Here is a 21,521-nt window from a genome sequence, read left to right as displayed (position 1 = left end):
GAGATAGGATAGGCCAACCACTTCAGATTTCTACCAAAATAATACTATCTATAGCCATAAAGTTACATCTACCTTGTTGTGGAATAATGCAGAACCTTTGAAGATATCTTTACATCCATGGAAGTAATTAAATAGCTGTCAGTACTAAATGCTGCAAAATGAACGAATTTGAGCCATACAGAGACTACAGTATGACCCAAGGCTATACCTATTCAAAAAAATAATGGAGAAATTGTTTCTATAATTTTCATGCAAATGTTTTAGTGAGCAGCTCTACTTTAAATTGGTTCCTTACGTGCACAAAAGTTGTAAGAAGGTTTCATCATTTTCCTGGCTCCTTTTTCTTTTATGAAGTAAATGAAAATTAGCTTATCAGTTACTATTTTTTACTACTATAATCAAATAGTTTCTGAGGGTGTAATTTGAAAAATAAAACTTGTCAGTTAAAGTTTACTTCAACTTTTCATTAAAACAACTGTAGAATACTAGGCATTTCTTGTACCTGATAGAAGAGGAATGAGTTCAAGCATAGGAGCCACTGCCCACCTTCTGTGCCATGTACTAGTCAATTACTAGTCAATGAATAAAAAAGTTGAAAACCCAAATGGGCTAGCAACCAGAGTTTATTTCTGAGAGTGATATTAGTGTTCTTTTAAATGTGATTGAGCTTGTTTCCTAGTTTGTATTTCTGGAAACAAATTAAATGATTCATGATTATTATTAAAATGGTAATAGTAAAATTAACTTGGTTCATTTAGTCTTAGACAAGAAGTATTTGGCCATCTTCATCTCACAAGGTATTTCTTGTTGCAATGATTTGGAAAGAACACCCTTCCTATTATTTCTGTAGCAGAGAAGTTGTGAGTTGCATTGCTTAGATCAAGGAGAATAATACTGTGTACCAAGCAACTCACCTGCTATATGAAAAAGGAAGGACACCTTAGATGTGCTTCATATTCTGATCCACCCATGTCTTTGTCTACCAAAACAATAAATTCGATACTTTTATTCTATATGTTCTATTTGCAGTAGTTACCAAACCGGTAGTAACACCGGTTGAATCCCACCCCTAGGTAGAACTGTTTTTAATAATTATTTTACGGTAGATTATATAGTTTTATTACAAATGTATTGTCAACCTTGATTCAGCATACTTATTTGGTTTATTTGAACTAATTTGGTTGTGATCATTGTCCTTCACAAACAATAAGTATTGATTAATATATTATTAATATTTAGAAAGTATATATAGACTTTAAAACCAGTTGATTGCATAACAGTATCTGGTTAGCTCCTCAGAAAATGGTACCATCACACTGAAGTTTGCAAGATATTCATTGAAAAGCAGTATCTTCCAAATTAGAAGTGTAATTATTGCAGTGCTTAACAATTTTTTATTGCCAGATTAGATGAATTCAGTACTTCTTTATCATCCTTTTGTATATGGAGCAGTTGGTACAGTTACTCCGCTTCTATTTAATTTTACATCTATATTTTGAATGCCATATATCATTAGCCATATTCACACACATGCAAATCCTTTATTCCACTGAATTTTTGTAATTTATGTCAGATGCTCCTGACACCAAGAAGTTGATAAGCACTGGAAATAATTTCTTTTCACTTTGAATGAGATCTTACATGCTGGGCTGCTAAGCACTATTTTATGTTTTACTATACAATAAGGCTATGAAACTCCTTTGAAAGAGGATCAACTCCTCTTCAAATTGTCAAAACCAGTGCATAAGAAACTGCTCCTGCCTAATATAGCCTGGTGTAACTACTTCACTTTGCAAACTGGCAGGCATATGTGAATAAAGCTTGGTGGGAGTAGTTTTCAAAGCAGCCATACAGACTAGACAAAGTTGGTACATTACCAACTCTGTTTCTGAAGAATTTGCACAGGCTTTTCTGTCAGGGCAGTTTATTATATGGTCAACATTGTTTCAGTTATTTCTGTGATCCAATTACCAATATGAATCATTAGAAAAAAATTGACTTATTTTAACCCATTTGTTTGCACATGGGAAGTAAAGGAGGATTTCTTTCTCTCATTTTCTATATTTTTCCTCATCAGAGACTCTACCTTTATAAAGCTGAAGATTTCTGATTTTGCACAGTTAGTGTTAATATAATGGATTAAGGAAACTCCTAATTCTGAGTGACCTGCTGACTATCTGGTTGGACCTTTAAATATTTTTTTATTTGGGAGGAGAAGATTCAAGAGAAGAGAATATCAGGAGTTTCTTTGTTATTTATTAGCATCTTGGAAGAATAGAAACTACAGTAGTAAGGTTGACAGGGAATGTTTATCATATGAACGATGATTTTTCCCACCCAGTCCCCTTATCTTGATTTTTGCTCAGTGAGGCACACATGATTGGGAAGTAATTTTGCATCTGTTTCAGTTATCTATATTTTTGCTTGCTTTGAGTGTTTGTGGATCAGTAAACACTGGATTTTAAACACATTTCTTCCTTGTGCAACTTGCTGTATTTAAACTGTTCTTTCAAGTACCTACTGCTTTTATTAAAATAAGAATCCTTCTTTCTTGATGACTGCCTTGTTGATTTAAAGGGAAAATCTGGTGGCATTTTTTTAAGAGGAAGGGAAAGGAGATGTTTAACACATCTGATTCCTGGTAAATGGGACAGATCTCTGTTCTAGAAAAGGCAGTGACAGCAACATAATTACTTGCTGAGTACGGTAGTTTTCATGTGGGAAAGAAGTACACTTATAACTTAGGTAGAGCAGTTGTGAGGGTAGAATCACAGGTTGGTATGAATGTTGACGATAGAAATTTCTCCTCCCGATCTGCCTCCTTGTGTTTTCATTTTGCTATTGGTTTTTAGTGAATTTTATATTAGTTTATAAAGCATTTCCCTCAATTTCTCAGTAAGCTCACCTCCACTTTAAAAAAAAATAAAAAAACGAGATGTTTCATCAGTGTTAAAATAAAAGTTAATTAAATGTTAATTTATATGCTGATATTTCCTAATGAAAGCAGCTGATCAAAAGGAAAGAAGGGTGATATTTCTAAAATTAATTAGCTACCAAAAATATTATTGAAAAATGAACTATGTTTAGCAAGTTTAATGGTTAAATGAAGTAAGATTAGGATGAGGGTAATGTGTTTTGTTTCACTGTTACGCTTTGTAGTTTGTAGGTTAGATGATGCAACACTGCCCTCTTGTGTAATGTACCAACATATTTTTTGCACGGTTACTTTGTTTAAAACATAACCAATATCTTAATAATTAAATTACTACATTTCTCTATGCCTTCTAACTACCTATACTTATGGAAATAAGTTTTGAAAGCTTCTGTACTAATTGAGCATTTGATTACAAACTTTTTAATGTTCAAATAAGTCAGAGGTATATAAACACTATCACTATCTTTTATTGTCAAAAAAGGTCAATGAAGTACACATTTGAGAATCTAATTCATGCTGAATTTTATAACATTTAGTTACTGATGGCTCTCACTTTTCCTAAGACGCACTTATATCTGCTTTGTATTATATGAAATAATTCCCTTTTGCTTGTGTGTATGTGTTTCTTTTACAAGCATGCCTTTCATATAATGATAGAGGTAAGATGCACCATTTTATATATAGTCATACATTTGTGGAATTGCAAACTACCTATAGGAGTAACATTTGGAAAAGATGTTTATTTGTACCCAAAATTATTGGATTCTTCATTTGTTGGATTTTCTACAGTATAACATGTCAGCATCAAAAAACGATTTGATGGCCTATTATGGCAAACATTGTGATATTCCATTAGCTTGAGCGGAAAAATCTAATACAGTGCCTAGTATATTCATGTGATACTGAACCTCATATAAACAAATTGACATAAAAAAACCTCTTCATAACAATCATTGGATGTCTGTTAAGATGAAGAATCTGCATATGCAAGAGAAAAATGTTTCGTATTTTGTTGTGGAAATTTGAATGGTAAAAGTTTTTAACATCCATTTATTTTTCATTGTTTCAAAATCTGTTCTCTCTGTCTCAAAATATAATGCACTTGTAAGGTTCAGAGGGTTACTTCATGCACAATTAAGGACCTGAAATTATCCTGGGATGTTAAATAACAAACCTGCGTGCGGTATTAGTCTATTTTTGAGAGTTTTCTTAAAATCAGAAGTGATAGACTTGATAGATTTCCTTTTAGAAACCAGATCTTGAAGACCCAGTACATATGTGGAGTTCATCAGGCAGCCTGTTGAATCCAGAGAAGTATTCATTTAATACTTTCTCTGTTGCTTTGTTAAATACATTTTTCTACTATTATTTCACATTACTATTTGGAATGGTGGGATTGAATTGGCATAGGTAGGATTACAGGTAGTCTTTGTATAGCTACTGCCTCATTTAATGACTGTTCTGTTACAACTGTGATGACAAAGTAACTTTGCAGCTAATCCTGATATTTATAACCTTTGCACATATGTAAAGCAAAGGAAAATTGAAGTTAAAATTTGATATTTCACATAGCATCCACTTCATTTAATGACTGAAACACCAGGGAAACTGGTACAGAAGGCTGTAAGTTGCTTCAGTAAGTTGCCTGGCACCATGTGCCACACAAGCTACCCACAAACCTGGCAGGAGCTAGCCCTCCTCTGCCATTCCTGCCAGCCTGCTTGCTAGCTAGCTAGCTGCCTGAGACTTTCCATGATCCTCAGTTAACAATGGAAATTCAAGCTCTATTTACCATTGTTAATCAAGGACTACTTGTATAAGCAATACAGTAGTATGCTTAGGAGAAAAATGCAAAAGGAGTCAAAGTTTCAGCCTGATTAGATAGTTTATATAAATGCAGAGGAAGAGGAAAAGAAAAGTGGCATTCTTCAGTGAATGTGAGAAGCAAAATGTAATCTTATCCCTTCCTTGTGGTTGAGGACTAATGAAGATATACACCTTTTGTCCCTTTCCTGTATGTAGTAAAGATTAATCCTCATAATATTTTAATTATGTTGCATGAAGAACCCACATAGATTAAAAAGTGATTCCTTTGTTGTAATGTTTATTACCATGTCATTATTAAGCTATTTATCACTTTTTTTTATCTGTGCTACCCAATCCACCCATTGTTACATCACAGCATATGTATAAAATTTCTGGGTAAAAAAGATTTCTCATCCTATTTTCAACAAGAAATATAGAACCATGTATCTTTAGAATAATTTATTTGTTACAAAGGGGGGAAGCATATCATTCTATAATTACACCTCAGTTTATATCATACCTTGACACTTGTAACTTATAACTGAGGTCAGTTCATAATTCACTCTGTCTACATCCTATAGATCCTTTTGTATTCATCAAAGTAGATGAAGTAGTGAGGACCAGGAAATATAATCACATATAGTATCTTCGAAGTCCCAATCAGCATTGCCATAATAGATGACTTTAAACCTTTCTTGTAATGCTTATAATAAATAAATACTAATAAAGTTAAGTAGTTCCTAACTACAAAAACTGATTCCCCCATCTTTCAAGTGATACTGGGTCAATAGCTGGGTTGGTAAAATAGGAATGGATCCCCAGGAATTCTGTACGTATGCAGGAAATAACCACAGGCTGCATGAAACATATTGATTTTCTATAAAAGAATTATAATTCCATTAAAATAGAGTATTTAATAACTTTTTTACAGTTTCTTCATTTAGGTAAAGTATTTTTCAAATTTTTTTAGTAGATATATGTTGGAGAAACTGTTTTCTATTGACCATATATAGAGATTAAAGATACTGGATTAGTTTCAAGAAATTTAATTCCTTCCGTATTTTGTATGCATGCCTTTGTTTGGAATCATACAATTTAAGTGTTAGATTTATTCATTTCATTTTTGCTGAGAAAGAATTGAAATTTAATTTAAAAATTAATATTTTGTTTGCATTGATATAATTGTTGATATAATTTGCTTCCTAAATTGTTGTCTTTGAATTGGTGAATGAGATTATACTTAAAAAAAACAAAACCTTTTGTTGACTGTTATTATTTTTAGGACCCTGGACCACCTCCTCCATCCCCATTGATGGGCTTAAAGCCATTGCAGTTACTAGAGATCAAAGCTAGAGGAAGATTTGGCTGTGTCTGGAAAGCTCAGCTGTTAAATGAATACGTTGCTGTGAAAATATTCCCAGTGCAGGTATATAAACAATCAAGTATGGTACTATGAAATGTTACAAATGTTTAAAATGTTTTTAAAAAGACTGTTATAATAAGGAAATCAGGTGATATCTCACAATATGTCTAAACGTCACAAGCCTCAGTAGCACAGTGGTTAGAGTGCTGTACTGCAGGCCACCAGGCTCAAGGTTGACTCAGCCTTCCATTCTTCCGAGGTGGGTAAAATGAGGACCCAGATTGTTGGGGGCCGTATGCTGACTCTGTAAACCGCTTAGAGAGGGCTGTAAAGCACTATAAAGTGGTATATAAGTGCTATTGCTATATGATTGCTTAATAAAACATTCCAGTGATTTTGAGACCAAGTAAAATGTGAAAGAAAAGAAAGGACATCTTTAATGATCCAGTGAGACATCCATCCTGATGGGTGAAGAAATAATTCAATTTTAATAACAGGCTTGGGATTTAAATACTAATAAAAACCAGAGGGCATTCTTTTTTAAATCAAAATATGTTCAAATCAGATCATTTATTTACAATTTCAGACCAATTAAGGTAGTCCTCACTTACCCAACTATTCTATTTAGCAATTGTTTAAAGTTACAATGGTGCTGAAAAAATAAATTTATGGCCCATTACAACTTTTGCAACATCTCCGAGTCTAGTGATTGCCATTACAGCAATACACATTGTCCACCGCCTGTCCTATTATTGGTTTCCCCCCCTCTTTCTTTCTCCCCCTGTGGAGCAGAGAGGTCCATAATAAACTATAAGAAATAAATAATTATAATCTTTATTTAAACACATTGCTATTTCTGTTTATGACTTATGTGCCAGCTATTTACCAGCAGCATGAAAAACATTCTAGAATCTGGGGAGAAATAACTAAATAAAGAAAAAGAAAATTGCTGATTTAATTCTGTCTTACTGTCAGATGAACTTTATTGAATTGTTAACCTCACTTCATTGTCTATATTTATTTGATGAAGCAAATCAGGAAAAATCCTTATCTTTATTCCAGAGAACTGCAGATAACTTGCTTGCCAAATATTAGTTGTTCTAAGAGAATTATTTAAATTTTTCTGGCCTCAATTTAATAATCTGTTTCACAAAATTTCTAAAGATTTATGCACAGTTCAGAAATTGCTAGAAGCAACTACAAGCATTTGCAGATGATTTAGTTTTTATACTAGGAGAACTGTTAGTAACTGGCCCCAGATTGATAGGGAAAATCAAGGAATATGGAAAAGTTGCAGGACTGAAAATAAACAAAGAAAAAACTAAAATACCAGTTAAAAAAAACCCTTACAGACAGAGAAATGAACTGACAGAGAAAATAGTCCTTCAGATAGTAAAGAAAGTGAAATATTTAGGCATCCACTTAACAGCAAAATGTGCAACAATTAAAGTTGATAACTACACAAAATTAATGCAACAAATTAAGTTGGATTTGGAGAAATGGAAGAATTTACAATTATCAATGATAGGGAGAATAGCTACCATAAAAATGAATGTATTACTGAAGTTACTTTTCTTATTTCAAACAATACCAATAAAACTAGAGAAAAAGTATTTTAAAGAATTAAATAAAACAATTTTGAAATATATCTGGCAAGGGAAAAAAGCAAGAATAAAATAGAAAATGTTACAGGAGTCCAAAGGCAATGGGGGTTTTGGGCTACCAGATTGGAGCTATACTATCAGGCATCTGTGCTTACATGGGTAAAAGAATGGATAAATTTGAGGCATAGAAGATTATTATTATTGGAGGGACACGATCTTCAATTAGGATGGCATGCTTTTTTATGATATGGAAGGAGTACTGCACATAGATATTTTCGAAGACGTGAGAAATGCTTTACTTTTAGTATGGGAAAAAGTTAAATCACAAAATACGAAAATACCAGTCTGGCTTTCTACAATTGAAGCATTAATACATCCAAATCTTATTCATTTGGAAAAAATGGTACTTTATAAAGACACTTTAAATGAGAATGGTAAACTTAAAACTAGACAAGAATTACAAAATCAAGGGGTGTACTTAGCTTGGTGGCCACACTTGCAAATACAATCAAGATATGAGAAAGATGCGAAAACATGGGGTTTTTATAAAGAACCAACAACACTTGATAAGATGTTATTAGGGACAGGTGAAAAACTGATAAGAAAAATATATAATTATTTATTAAGCTTTAAAATGGAAGATGAACAAGTTAAAGAAACAATGATAGTATGGGCAAAAAACTTTAGCTATACTGTAGAACTAGATAAATGGCAAAAATTATGAGATAAGAATTCCAAACTGCCAATTGCTACTGCATACAAGGAAAATTTCTACAAAATGTTTTATAGGTGGCGTTTGCCACCGGCAAGACTAGCAAAAATGTTTAACAATATGTCCGCCAAATGTTGGAAGTGCAATCAGACCCCAGGTACATCTTATCATATGTGGTGGACATGTATGAAAGCAAGAAAATACACACATGGTTGGAAAAGATGATTAGCATATATTAGCATATAGATTTGAAACCAGAAATATTTTTGTTAGGTATAATACCAGAAAGCTATGATAAAGGGACTATATATTTAATTTTACATGTACTGAATTGTATTTGCACAATATTGGAAAAAAGAGAACACCTCATCAGATGAAACTATAATTAGGAAAATATTGGATTGCGCAGAGATGGATAGGTTGACATTGAAAATAAAAGGAGATACAGAGTATTACTTAACATGAAATAGTTTTTATCAATGGTTAGAGATTAGAGATAAGAGGTAGAAATTAGATGAAGAAAGAGCACTGTTATGTATAAATTAAACATGAACGTTTATAATTATATGTATGCCAATATAATCAGTAGGATTATAAATAAGCTAACATAATTATAAATATGGTTAGAATTATTTTGTTGTACTACTACTACTGTTGTCAATATATATGTTACTATTTTTCTTTTTTTATTTTCTTTTGTAAAACGGTATGCCTGGACAATACACTGTATTCAAAATGTTTATATATAAATAAAAAAAACTTGACTAAACAGAAATTGCTAGAAGCAAGAGTTCTCTGTTAATGTGAATTTACCAAACCAAACCAAACCTAAATGTGTATTCTCCATCTTTTTTTTTTTTTTTTTTTGGCCATCACCCCATATATTTGGGCAAATTTCATAGCATATCAGATATGATTGTGATTATTGGAAATTATTTTGAATATCTAGACAAGACATTTAGTATTTTTAAAAAAATAAATTAATGTGATTCTTGTTGTTCCAGGATAAAGAATCATGGCAAAATGAATATGAAATATACAGCTTGCCAGGAATGAAGCATGAAAATATACTACAGTTCATTGGTGCTGAGAAACGAGGCACTAGTATTGATGTTGATTTGTGGCTAATAACAGCGTTTCATGAAAAGGTGATGGCTTAGTTGTAATAGTTCATGTGATAACTATTAGAACTTTTCATTGTGTACAGATAGGATATCTTCCAAAAAAAGCAGATTTTGAGACAAATTTTTAAGCTTCTGAACTTTAGTAGATTTCACTTTTAAGATCAATGTTAAATTTTAAAGGGGAAGAACTCAACACAAGACCGTGATTTCAGACCATTTTTCATAGCGGGGATGGGAGTGATTTGCCTTCCAGAGGTCTTCCTCTTCCATGTCCACCTGTAAAACTTTTATTTGGCGGGGGGGCAGAAAAATCAAGAGACAGAAAAAATATTGCCAGTACTAGATAATCTCCTGTAGTCCCAAATTCCTCAAACATTGTCCTCCCCTATGTTTAAAAAGATGCCCACTGAATTATTTCTATTTTGGTAATGATAATGTTACTTTGAATTCTTTTTTAAATTAATATTGGAGTTGTGTGAAACCTATCCCTGTATTTTCATTCTTCCCATCCAAGCTCAGATCACAGAAGCATTTCAATAAAATTTGGATATCCCAGGTTCTAGAATAGCAAATGGGATATTCTCTCCACAGTGCGTGGTTTCTCTTATTTAGGCTGTGTAACAAAGTATATTCCTAGTTCTAAAATTTTAATTAAATATGTCATGTAATTTTACTGATATGATATAACGTGAAAAATATTGTTTATAAATAAAAATATTATTTATTGTTTAGGGTTCACTTACTGACTTCCTGAAGGCTAATATAGTTTCATGGAATGAACTCTGTCATATAGCTGAAACTATGGCAAGAGGTTTGGCCTATCTCCATGAAGACATCCCTGGTCTAAAAGAAGGGCATAAACCAGCTATATCCCACAGGTACCCCCCCCCATCACCCTCATCCCCCCTCTTCTGTCTGTCTGTCTATCATCTGATGTTTACAATAGTTAATTGTAATAAGAGATTTTAAAAGTGTTTGATTTCCTCCTTAATGAGCCACATTATAATGTATCTCAGTCCAATTCTATAACAAGGAGTAGAGAAAGCTGGAATCTAAGGGAAAAGGGCTGTAGCTCTGGTTTTAATTGCTTTCCCACATACAGTAGTCATCTCATGCTCTTTTGGACTCCTCTCCAGTCCTCCAGAGCAGTCTTTTAAGTACTTGCAAGGTAGAAGAATTGAGAGCAGTCTTGTCGATACCAGAGCTCTGCTATATTGAAGTGTGGATGCAACCCAGTTTGTAGAAGGAAGAAGAAGTAATCAGTGATCAGAATGCAAAATTAATTTGTAACACAGTTTTGATTATAGAAACAATGCAGTGACACATTAGAAAGCAATACAGATTTTGACTGACTCATATTTAGATGTCACTCACAAAGGTACTTGGGGCAATGAAAGGTTATAACACTATTCTCTATTGTACAATCTTTCACAATTTTCTAGCCTCTTCTCAATTCTTGCAGTGTGTGAAGCAAAACCGATAAGTGACTTTCCGTTTGAAATACATCGCTATACTTCTTAATTTTTGTTCCCCCCTTTCCTTTACCTTGATTAAAGAAAATATTGTTTTAATACTGCAGTAGCACATAGAATACAAGTAAAGGATTTGCTTACTGGTTTACATTTATATATAGAACTTCAATTAGACCACTTGTTTTATCTATATGACATACATTGCAGTCAGGGTCCTTTGCTTTTCCTGTACATTGTTTGGCTTTAGGAAAGAAAGCATCCCATTTTTTTTTGCCAGTCTGTGGAGGGGAAAACAGATCATTTTCTTCCGAAAGTTTGGGTTTTGCAAGGAGCTCCACCACTCTGTGCCCTCCTGCAAAAATTACCCATTACTTTATTTATGTCAGGAAGAAAGTAATGATGGTTCTGCCTGATACAGCAGCAACCTCAAAATCACCATAGAGAAATCACTTTTCTGTTTCTATTTCCTTCTCCACAGAGCATTGTGGAGAAGGGTATTTTGAATCCTATTGTTATTTTATAAGAGGTAGCATTAGAGGTTCAAATTATACAGTATATCTAATTAAGTAAGTCTTTTTAGTTTGCCTTTTGCATCCATTTCCTAAGCGCTCTTGTGTTGTATATCTATGTGAATGGTGATGGTCATAGTTTTAATTGTAAATGTAGAAACTGTCCAGTTACCAAGCCAAAATGTCTTCAACTGTGCAGCTATAATAAAAAAATAAGTTATACTGTCAGTTAAACATGTCCAAATATTATTCTGATCCCTTTTAAATATGGCAGTTTTCAATTTTGTACTTCATTTTTTTCAAGGGACATCAAGAGCAAAAATGTGTTATTGAAAAATAATTTTACGGCATGTATTGCTGATTTTGGACTTGCTTTAAAATTTGAGGCTGGGAAGTCAGCTGGTGATACTCATGGTCAGGTAAGTTTAAATGAAAATAAAAATTAAGATACCTCATTTTTTAGAGACTTTGCCATACTTTTCCTTGCCATTACAATACTGAAAGCACTTTTGTAAAATGGCTAGTAGCAGATCATAGTCTCATGGGTGCAGTTGATAACATGGTGTTATAAACATTTACATTATAGAGCAGTAGGACAAGAAGAACAAATATTACTGAACATGAAACTGTCGTGTCTTAGAGATTGTGCTTTGTCTTTACTTTGCAATGTGAATGCAAACTTTGATCATTGAAAGCACATTTGAGATGTTGCTAATAATTTTCACTGTTTCGTAATAATAAAAGCTATTGAAACTATTTGTAGCAAGAGATTTTAATGCTTTTTTTAATAGGAAATGTTCCAAAGGTTACCTTTAAGAAATATTGTTTAGTATATTTTTGGTTTTGATGGCAAGCTGTTCCAAAATAAATTATAGGACTCCAAATTCTAAATACCATGTGATTTTGACGTTATTATTTCTCTACAATGTATGGTGAGATCTAATTAGTTTAAACTTTGAATTAGCATCTTTGTAAGCCAAATGATTATTTTTATTTTCAAGGTTGGTACCCGAAGATACATGGCTCCTGAAGTATTAGAGGGTGCTATAAACTTCCAGCGAGATGCATTTTTGAGAATAGACATGTATGCGATGGGATTAGTTCTGTGGGAATTGGCATCACGATGTACAGCATCAGATGGTAAGCAGTTGACACTGATAGTAACAGCCTGTAATGGCCACTATGTAGGACAGATAGGCAGAAGTCTAGCGGAGCACATCTAAGAACATCAACTAGCAGTCAGAAAACTTGAAAACTTTACAATGAAATCTTTGTCATTTCACAACACAGAGACATACTCAACCACAGTTTCAACTGTGAAACTGTTAGCATCTTAGACCAAGCCAAATCCCGAAACACTTGGGAATTTCTAGAAGCTTAGCATTCAGATTGCTCAGCCACGCCAATAAGACACAGAGAGAAACCATATTTACACGCCATTCAAAAGAGACAATAAAAAAAACCTAAGAAGGAAATTAGTTCACTGCATATTGCTTTGCTAGCTCTTCATACAGTGTGTCCTTCATTGCAGACTTTTTCCAGAATATCCCTTACCAGAACTATGCTGGATGTTCATTCAACTTTATAGGTGGCATTTTATACTCAGACAAATGCAACTTTTGGAAGATGAGTTGTCTCTGATCACTTGCAATCATCACCATATCCTTTAAGTAAACGCTTCTGGTCATCTATGTGTGAATCAAAGAAAACACAATTCCTTATTTTATCTGTAATTGCAGCTATTCAAGTAGTCATGTTAATTCATCCAACCGGTCTCCTCATTGTGCTTACTCTTAGGTGGCCTTATTAATACCTTTAGATCTCATGTAGTAGTCTTAGGAACTATAAGTTTATGAGCCAGACCTACACAGATAGTGTGTGTGGGACAAGTGCCTGACCAAATATTTAGTTTTGAATTTTTTTTTTTAAAAAAAATACACAGATGTGAAAAAGAAATTCACAGATGGCTATTTCAAGAATTGTAATTACAATTGAGTTAATTCTTCTAATACTTTGAATAACTCACTGTGCTGCATATTTATGCTCGTTTTGTCAGATTTCATCATAGTTTCAAAAAGCAAACACTGTATATAGATCTGTTATTGTACAACCATTGAAGGTTGCATTGGGCCTTGGAAACTATGCTTTAGAAGCCTAGATCTGACTTCAAGGGGAAAAAAATTATGCTAGATGTTATCTGACCCTTGATCAATATAATCAATTTGGACAGTCATAAACCAGCTATCAGCTTTCATTCTAGTCTCTTAACCTGTCACCACTCCGTGGTGCAGTGGTTAGAGTGCTGTACTGCAGGCCACTTCTGCTGACTACCAGCTGCCTGCAATTGGTCAGTTCAAATCCCAACAGGCTCAAGGTAGACTCAGCCTTCCATCCTTCCCAGGTGGGTAAAATGAGGACCCAGATTATTGGGGGCAGTAGGTTGTAATACCACTTAGAGAACAGTGCTATTGCTATTGCTAGCAGCATGAAACTAGAAGTTAACAGAATTTGTGTAACATACTATTATTATTTCCTACAATGCAGGACCCGTGGATGAGTATATGTTGCCTTTTGAGGAAGAAGTGGGTCAGCATCCTTCTCTGGAAGATATGCAGGAGGTTGTGGTACATAAAAAGAAGAGGCCTATTCTGAGAGAGTGTTGGCAGAAACATGCTGTAAGTAACAAATAATGTTGCCAGTACAGGTAGTCCTCGACTTAAAACAATTCATTTAGTGACCATTCAAAGTTACAACGGCATTGAAAAAAGTGACTTAGGACTGTTGTTCACACAACCGCTGCAGTATCCTCATAGTCACATGATCAAAATTCAGATGCTTGCCAACTGACTTATATTTATGATGGTTGCAATGTCCCGGGATCATGTGATCACCTTTTGTCATCAACTTATAAGCAAAGACAATGGGGAAGCCAGATTCACTTAACAACCGCTTTATTACCAACTGCAGTGATTCACTTAACTGTGACACAAAAGGTTGTAAAATGAGGCAAAATTCACTTAACAAATATTTCACTTGGCAACAAAAAATTTGGGCTGAATTGTGGTTCTAGCTCGAGGACTACCTGTACTGAAACTTTTCTTCAGAAGAAAAAACTTTTTTAACCTATACAAATACATTTAAAGTACAATGGAGAAATTGAATTTCAATATCATGCTGCTGTTTAAAAATACAATTTTTAAAAAATATTCATATACTCTAACAAACCTATCTGTACTTCAGTCTTACATGAATAGGAAGAATTGGATTTGGGGAAAGCTGTTCCTTCTTTGATATGCTAACCTCTACAAGAAGTGTGAAGAGGGGCCTTTTAACTATACCCCTCCCCTATATCCCCTAGTAGTTTGTGTTACCTCTCCACAAATTAATTAATTCCTGTAGCCAGTGAGAAGAAGTACATGGCAGAATGGGAGGTGATTCAGTCTTGTGGGTCCAAGAATACTTCCATTCTGATCCACAAATATATTCTTTTTGCATTCTTTGGAACAAGGCCACAAAGAAGCAAAGCTATGGAATTTTCTAGAATGGCAATTCTGTTACCTTAAGGCAGGGGTGACAAATTGGCACCCCCGCAGGCCAGATGCATCACGCACAGGCCACGCCCACCCCAGCTCCACGAAGGGAAACATCACAATAAGTCACTTGATAGCAACATGACACCGCAAGTTTGACACCCATGCCTTAAGGTAACCTTTTGAATTATGGGAAGATCTTCCTTTCAGTGCATCTTCACTAAAATAAGGAATAGAATATTGCCATAGGTAACTTAAAATTCTTTTTTTACTTCAATATAATTCTTTTTTCTCAGATGCTGTTCTATAAAAGAGGAAAACTCAGCAGCCGAATTCTCTTAAGAGCGGTTAGAATTGTAGGGATCAAAGTACAAATTCCAAATATTGAAAATAATATTCTCATTTAGAATTTTATTTTACTATTTAGCAAAAAGTTAACACATATTTGCAATCACTAAATGTAAGAGGGGCTGCTTAATTTTAATATTAATCCTGTTTAATATGCTGCGTAAAAATATAGGTTAATATGTATAGCTTGACACATTTCTATGTACTTCAGTGTTAAGTTTGAACAGATTCTATTAATAGAAATTAAAATTGTTCTGAAGAGAATTCTGATTCATGTCATTCTCTAGTCTACACCTAGGAAGGATATCCTAATTTAACTTTCATTCCTCCAGTTTCGCTTCAGATATCTGCATAACGTAGTATAATTGATATGCCCTAAATATCACAAGAGTGTTGAAAACGGAATTTTTTCATATGTAGTGAATTTTTAAAACCAAATCATTTTTGTAGTCTTTTTTTTACATTGGGTGGAAATTCAGTCACTCAGTATAGACTCCTATAAGATCCTTGAGGTGATCTATTGCTGTTTCCTCTTAGTTTTGCACTGCTTCTGTTTGAGGTGGTAAACATTGGATTGTCAGAAAAAAGGTAAAGCATTTAATGCAGATGGAATTAGCTGTTTTTTCCACCCTTTCTGAGATTTAACAGGACTCAATACTTTTCTTATTTGTCTTTTACCTATAAAAAAGATAGCTGATGTATTTGTCATGGTTACAGGCTATTATTTAAAGGGCATGGTAATTGTCTGTAAAAGTGTTTTTTCCTCATGTGTACTCAAAAAAAAGGATAAATTAATATCAGAGCATTTCAGCCTCCTAGGACATCCCATGGCAGGCATCAGTGACCTTTTAAGGAAAGTCTATAAACACAATTGAGAGAGGTTGCTAAAATCACATACATCCAAAAGGTTTCAGGCAATCTCAAAGGCCTCTCAACAACACAATGACTTTCTAACACAACACCGTGGCTAGCTGATAAAGTTCTTTTAATCTCTCTGTTTAACCTGTATCTGCATAGCCAATCTGTCCTCCTCTCCTCCATCTGACCCCATTTAAATTCTACACCAGTTTAGCCAGTCTGCAAGACTGACTGGAAGGAATTTTACAAAAACTGTAGCTAGATTTTAAAAACAGTCTCCTAGCAGAAGGAAGAGGAGGGACAACTCTTGTTACAAAATCCTAACTTGAAATTGCATCCATTCAACTTTTGAAAAGGAGAAGAAACTAAAATGATCCTATATACAGGAACAATCATGAACCTAAGTTATATATTCGGGCTGATAGCTAAGGCAGATAAACAGTAAGTATTTTAGATGGTCTTGAATCTTTTCTCATTCCAGATTGATTCTGGATCTCAGAATTAGGCACTTGCTCCAGCTCCTCAATGTCAAGGTCACATAGAAGGTGTCACATCACCAGATGTTTTATTCCTTTTGTTTTAATTTGGCTATAACTTAGATGCTGTTTATGTATTTCAGGACAGTATTTTTATATCCTGTCCTATTGTATAAGAATTCCAAAACCATGTCCTTGTTGTTTCTAGGGAATGGCAATGCTCTGTGAAACAATAGAAGAATGTTGGGATCATGATGCAGAAGCCCGATTATCAGCAGGCTGCGTAGAGGAAAGGATTATCCAAATGCAAAGACTAACAAACATTATAACAACAGAAGACATTGTGACTGTGGTCACCATGGTGACAAATGTGGATTTTCCTCCCAAAGAATCCAGTCTATGATAGAAGCAGCGGTCACTCTCCTTGACCAATAAGACTCAGCACTGGAACTGCCAAGTCAACTGGCCTATTTCTGGTCAGTAATTTTCAGCATTAAATGATGGTAAGTCCGTCTCTGAAGTGTCAGTAGGAAGATTCCTCTTTGTTTTTCTCCAGTCTTGGATCCAGAAGACTTACTGCATATGCCGGAGAAAATGGCAAGATAACGTTAAACGTACCTGAAGAACATGGACCTATCTCGGCTTGTTAGACATTTTAAAAACTGACATTGTATTTCTTAACATGTCAGACTAATTCCTTAAAATGAACTACTGCTATTTTTTTTAAATCAGACATTTCATTTCAGATTTAAGAAAAAGGGTAACTTGTTTTTATTGCATTTGCTGTTGTGTTTATATAAATGACTATTGTAATGCCAATATGACACAGCTTGTGAATGTTTAGTGTGCTGCTGTTCTATGTAATCAAAGTGGGATCTAGCAAAAAGGCTTCCAAGCATTACTTAACCTCCCTCAACAAGGTATACCTCAGTTCCACCTATGCTAAATTGAATTGACAACACTAATAAAACTGAAATAATAAATTGATCCAGATTTTGTAAATGATGCATTTTAAAAAAAAATCCATGGTGTATTTTTTAAAGGTTATAAGCTGTGCTTCATGCCAACAGTCCATGGCCATTCCTAAAATGGTGTGTTAGTCTTTCCTTGTTCTAGCTTATGTATAAAAATGTATTGCCTTTTCAATGATGATTTCCCCAATTAGTTAAAAGCTTTATCTCCAGTTCCCAAAATAGTGTATACACTTATTTTACTAAATAGTTAGGTTTGCTGTGTCTGATGGGAATTTGAAAATTTAAGCATGATTTTTTAAATTATTATTTTATTGAGCTCTGGCACTGGAAAGCTCTTAACCTTAATTCTTTCAGAGAACTTTTTTGCTGTTTCATGTATATTTTGTCTAGTGTTATTTTCTATTTCACTAAACAGGACACAGTGGGTTGATCCACACAGAGACACATGCAACAAGATGGTGGAAGCTACCCTTCCTTCCATTCCCCTCCCCAGCAATCCAGCCTCTGCCCCGTGCAAAAGGAGATCAGAAACTCCTCTAGCTATTTTTTTTTGGGGGAGGGGTGCGCTGCTGTTGAAAGGAGGTGGCAGGGGGAATGTTTCCAACCACCCAGTGTGTAGGTCCAGCCTTGGACATAACTCTATTCCCACTGTGTTGTTGTTTCAGGATCACCTCAGGAAGCTTTATGACCTTGAACTCTACACATTTTATATCTGTTGCCTTTTTGTCGTTTCACATCACTTGATGATGATGATGATTATTGGTGCCGGCTTGTCAGAGGAACATTGAGCGGTGATACATAAGTTTAACTTTTGGTCATTAAAAAATGACCAGACAGACTCTTTAAGAAAAAAAAAAACCCTTGCCATCAAACATGCAGTTATTTCAATGGAAATGATAATGTAGCATAGTCTCACAAGAAAAAAAAAACCTACAACTTTAATCAACTGAATTGAAGGAGTTATAGGGATGGTGATATGGAATGGAGCCTATCCATTAAGAAGACACTAGCAAAAGGGGCAAAAGTAGGCAGGTGCCAAAGTACTTTTAAAAGGCAGTAATAATACACTACACTTATCTGAATGGTTTATATGTATACAAGCCAAAGTGAATTCTCAAAACAAAAGTACTGAACCAACAGTAGCCAGTATTATCAGATTCTAGGCAGTTTTATATTGAAATAATACATTAGATTTATAAAGGAAAAGGTGGTCATAGTTAAATGTTCACTGTGAATGTTCTTTTCTCAAGATTTATGAAATCACAGTGAGGTTTGTTTGTTTTTTAATTTTGAACTGGTCTCCAAAAATGTAAAACAGAAATAATTATAAAGAAGAATTTGGGCATCAGGTTCTAAACAGAGACAAGCATTAGAGGATTTCCCCTCTGCAAACTGGCATACACTATGGAGACATGTTTTGGTCTCATAGTTATCAAGTTTGATGCCATAATTCGATTATGGATGTTGCTGGGTATAACGTTACTTTCGTTAACAATACAACATTTGTTCTTAAGATTTTTTTGAATAAAAGAAGATGATTTGCTTGATTCTACTTGTAGGGGTTGATTTGCAACAGCATCATCTAAAATGATAGGAATGATTGGCACGTATGGTTTTTCCACAAAATATTCATACTAGGAAAATATAGAGTTTCATTCTAGGTTGCAAATCTCCTACCACAGCTTCATAGAGCAGGGTTGTGTTTTTTTAATGAAATAGACTTCCATCAAGATGATGCAAGCCAAGTAAGACCTTTTCACGTATGTTTTTTTGCAAATGCAATTGAAATTGCAGGTCATATAGGAGAAATATCGAAACTGACAATCAAGTAGAATCATGTGTACGTGAGAAGAGTTTTTTATAAAAGTATTTTCCAAAATTTCCCTTCCTTGCTCCCCCATAACTAGTCTTTGCTTTTCAAGATGCCTCTCATCAGAAAACACTTTTTTTGTGGTAGAATTTGTCAAATTATTAAAATCCACCAAACTTCCCAAAAAATAAAAATCCACCAAAATAGTCGCGCATGAAATCTCGACTTCTTTTTTTGAAAAATTTAAGGGTGGACAGTTCTTTCAAAATGCTTAAGCCAAGATCTATCCTAGGAAATTTAACCCATTAATGTCTGAGCTAGGAAAAGTGCTCTGCTTTCTGGCAGATATTGTGGCTGTTGTTGCTTTTTGTACTTGAACCATACAGCTTGTATTGATCTGGCCAGCTCTGGTGATTTACCTTGTAGCTTTGACTTGTGAAGGAAAGCCCAGGCTGAGACTTGAGCTTTCATTGTCCTTTGGTTGGCCTGTGACTACTTAGTTGGCTGCCATATAATTGCCACAGGATTTAACTGATCAGTTTTTGTGAACAACTTCAAAGTCCAAACTTTGCAATACCTTTTCAGTTTGTGTTAGATGCGAAGAACTTTATATCACATGATGCATGACTACTCTTTGTACAGTCGCTAAATATACCTTAGCATTTTTGGAACAGATTGTGCCTCGTAATTGTTGGAGTTCTTTGACCTAGTGTTCTCATTCATGGTGGTATTCTGAAAATGAGTCTGGACAACTTTATACTTTCTTTGATAGCAAAATCCATGTGGAGTAGCTCTTGCATAACTAAGGTGTAATCAGATGTAGTAGTAATACATAGTGTTCATACTACTGTTCTACAGAATAAAATTGCTGATCGTAGTTTAACAAAGTGAGGTGACTGATTGGTTGACCTTTTTTCCAATTCTCTTTTTAAACTTTTTAATGCATTTTTATTAGGAATATTTGGTATAAAATTCAGCAAGCTATGTACAGGATTACAAACAAGGGATAAAAATAGTATCCTTGTTGGAACACCATTTACCTCAATATATTCAACCAGCAGTACTTTTTTTTTTTAAGACGCACACTCAAGCCCATATAAGATGTTACCTCTCAAAATATTGGTAAGCAATTATTTTAGCTTTACTCGGTACTTGTCAGTGTTCTGGGCACAGGTTGTTGTACTACTGTCAAATTGCTCTTGCTATTTTTCGGCAAGTATTTAAGAATAACCCCATCCTGGATAAAAAGTGATTGTGAAATATGGTATAAATGTATGCTTCTCTTTCCCTATTCCCACAGAACAATGAATAAAAAATTAAGTGACTACTATGACTTGCACCCTGTTCTGATTCATTCTTTAAAATGAAGTCTCTTTTATATTGCACATAAACAATGGTTACTTTTCTCAGATTTTGTTTTGCCAATTTGGAAACAGTAAATTGTATTTGAGCAATCACAAATGAAATGTTCTTTGACAGAAAGAAAGTCTTAAGAGCAGCATTTCAATTTGGGGTTCTTTTTAGGGGGGTGGAGGGGCTACTAGGAATAATTAAAACTCAATATATATTTATACTAGAAATGGTTTTGGCCAATATTAGCAGCAAATCTTTACAATCACATCTATCCTGCAGAAGTAGACTGTACATCACCCAGAGCAAAACAGACACAGGACGTGCCACTGAGGGAATTATATCTATGGGAAATCAGGAATTAACTAATGTATCTAAAGAAATCCTCCCTTTTTGTTGTTTGATATAAATGAACTTTAAAAAGCTTGATAGTTCTGATAAACTAAACTGATAATTTGAATAAAACATTGCAAACTATGTAGCTCAATTCATGTGATTCTCAGTGTACCGCAGTCTATATGAAAAAAAGTTATTGGGGGACAAAGTGTCCTAATGACTGAAGACAGTGCTGCAAATCATGACCCTATGATTACATATTTCATATTTTCAGATACAACATAGGAAGAAGCTCTATTGTAGTTGAGTAGTGC

The 21,521-nt window shown here is 34.2% G+C and overlaps 1 protein-coding gene across 2 annotated transcripts in view; it reads left to right on the top strand.

The window, feature by feature from the left end:
* ACVR2A (activin A receptor type 2A) overlaps positions 1–20,854 on the top strand; it is a 71,249-nt gene extending 50,395 nt beyond the window's left edge. Inside the window, exons 5-12 of one of the 2 annotated variants that reach the window (XM_087950069.1) lie at positions 3,571–3,594; positions 6,024–6,167; positions 9,425–9,568; positions 10,277–10,422; positions 11,830–11,944; positions 12,527–12,665; positions 14,070–14,200; positions 16,946–20,854. In XM_087950069.1, the coding sequence (XP_087806195.1) occupies positions 3,571–3,594; positions 6,024–6,167; positions 9,425–9,568; positions 10,277–10,422; positions 11,830–11,944; positions 12,527–12,665; positions 14,070–14,200; positions 16,946–17,140 (1,038 nt within the window). In that variant the 3' untranslated portion in view covers positions 17,141–20,854. The remainder of the gene's footprint in view (positions 1–3,570; positions 3,595–6,023; positions 6,168–9,424; positions 9,569–10,276; positions 10,423–11,829; positions 11,945–12,526; positions 12,666–14,069; positions 14,201–16,945) is intronic. The other variant, XM_026673503.2, reaches the window with a different exon arrangement.
* Positions 20,855–21,521: the final 667 nt, after the last annotated feature.

Source organism: Notechis scutatus, chromosome 1 (genome assembly GCF_049901735.1).
Source record: "Notechis scutatus isolate UNSWTSFEM ecotype Mainland chromosome 1, rNotScu1.2, whole genome shotgun sequence".
NCBI lineage: Eukaryota > Metazoa > Chordata > Lepidosauria > Squamata > Elapidae > Notechis > Notechis scutatus.
Note: the sequence above shows the minus strand (reverse complement) of the source record. Positions and strands in the feature narration are given on the sequence as shown.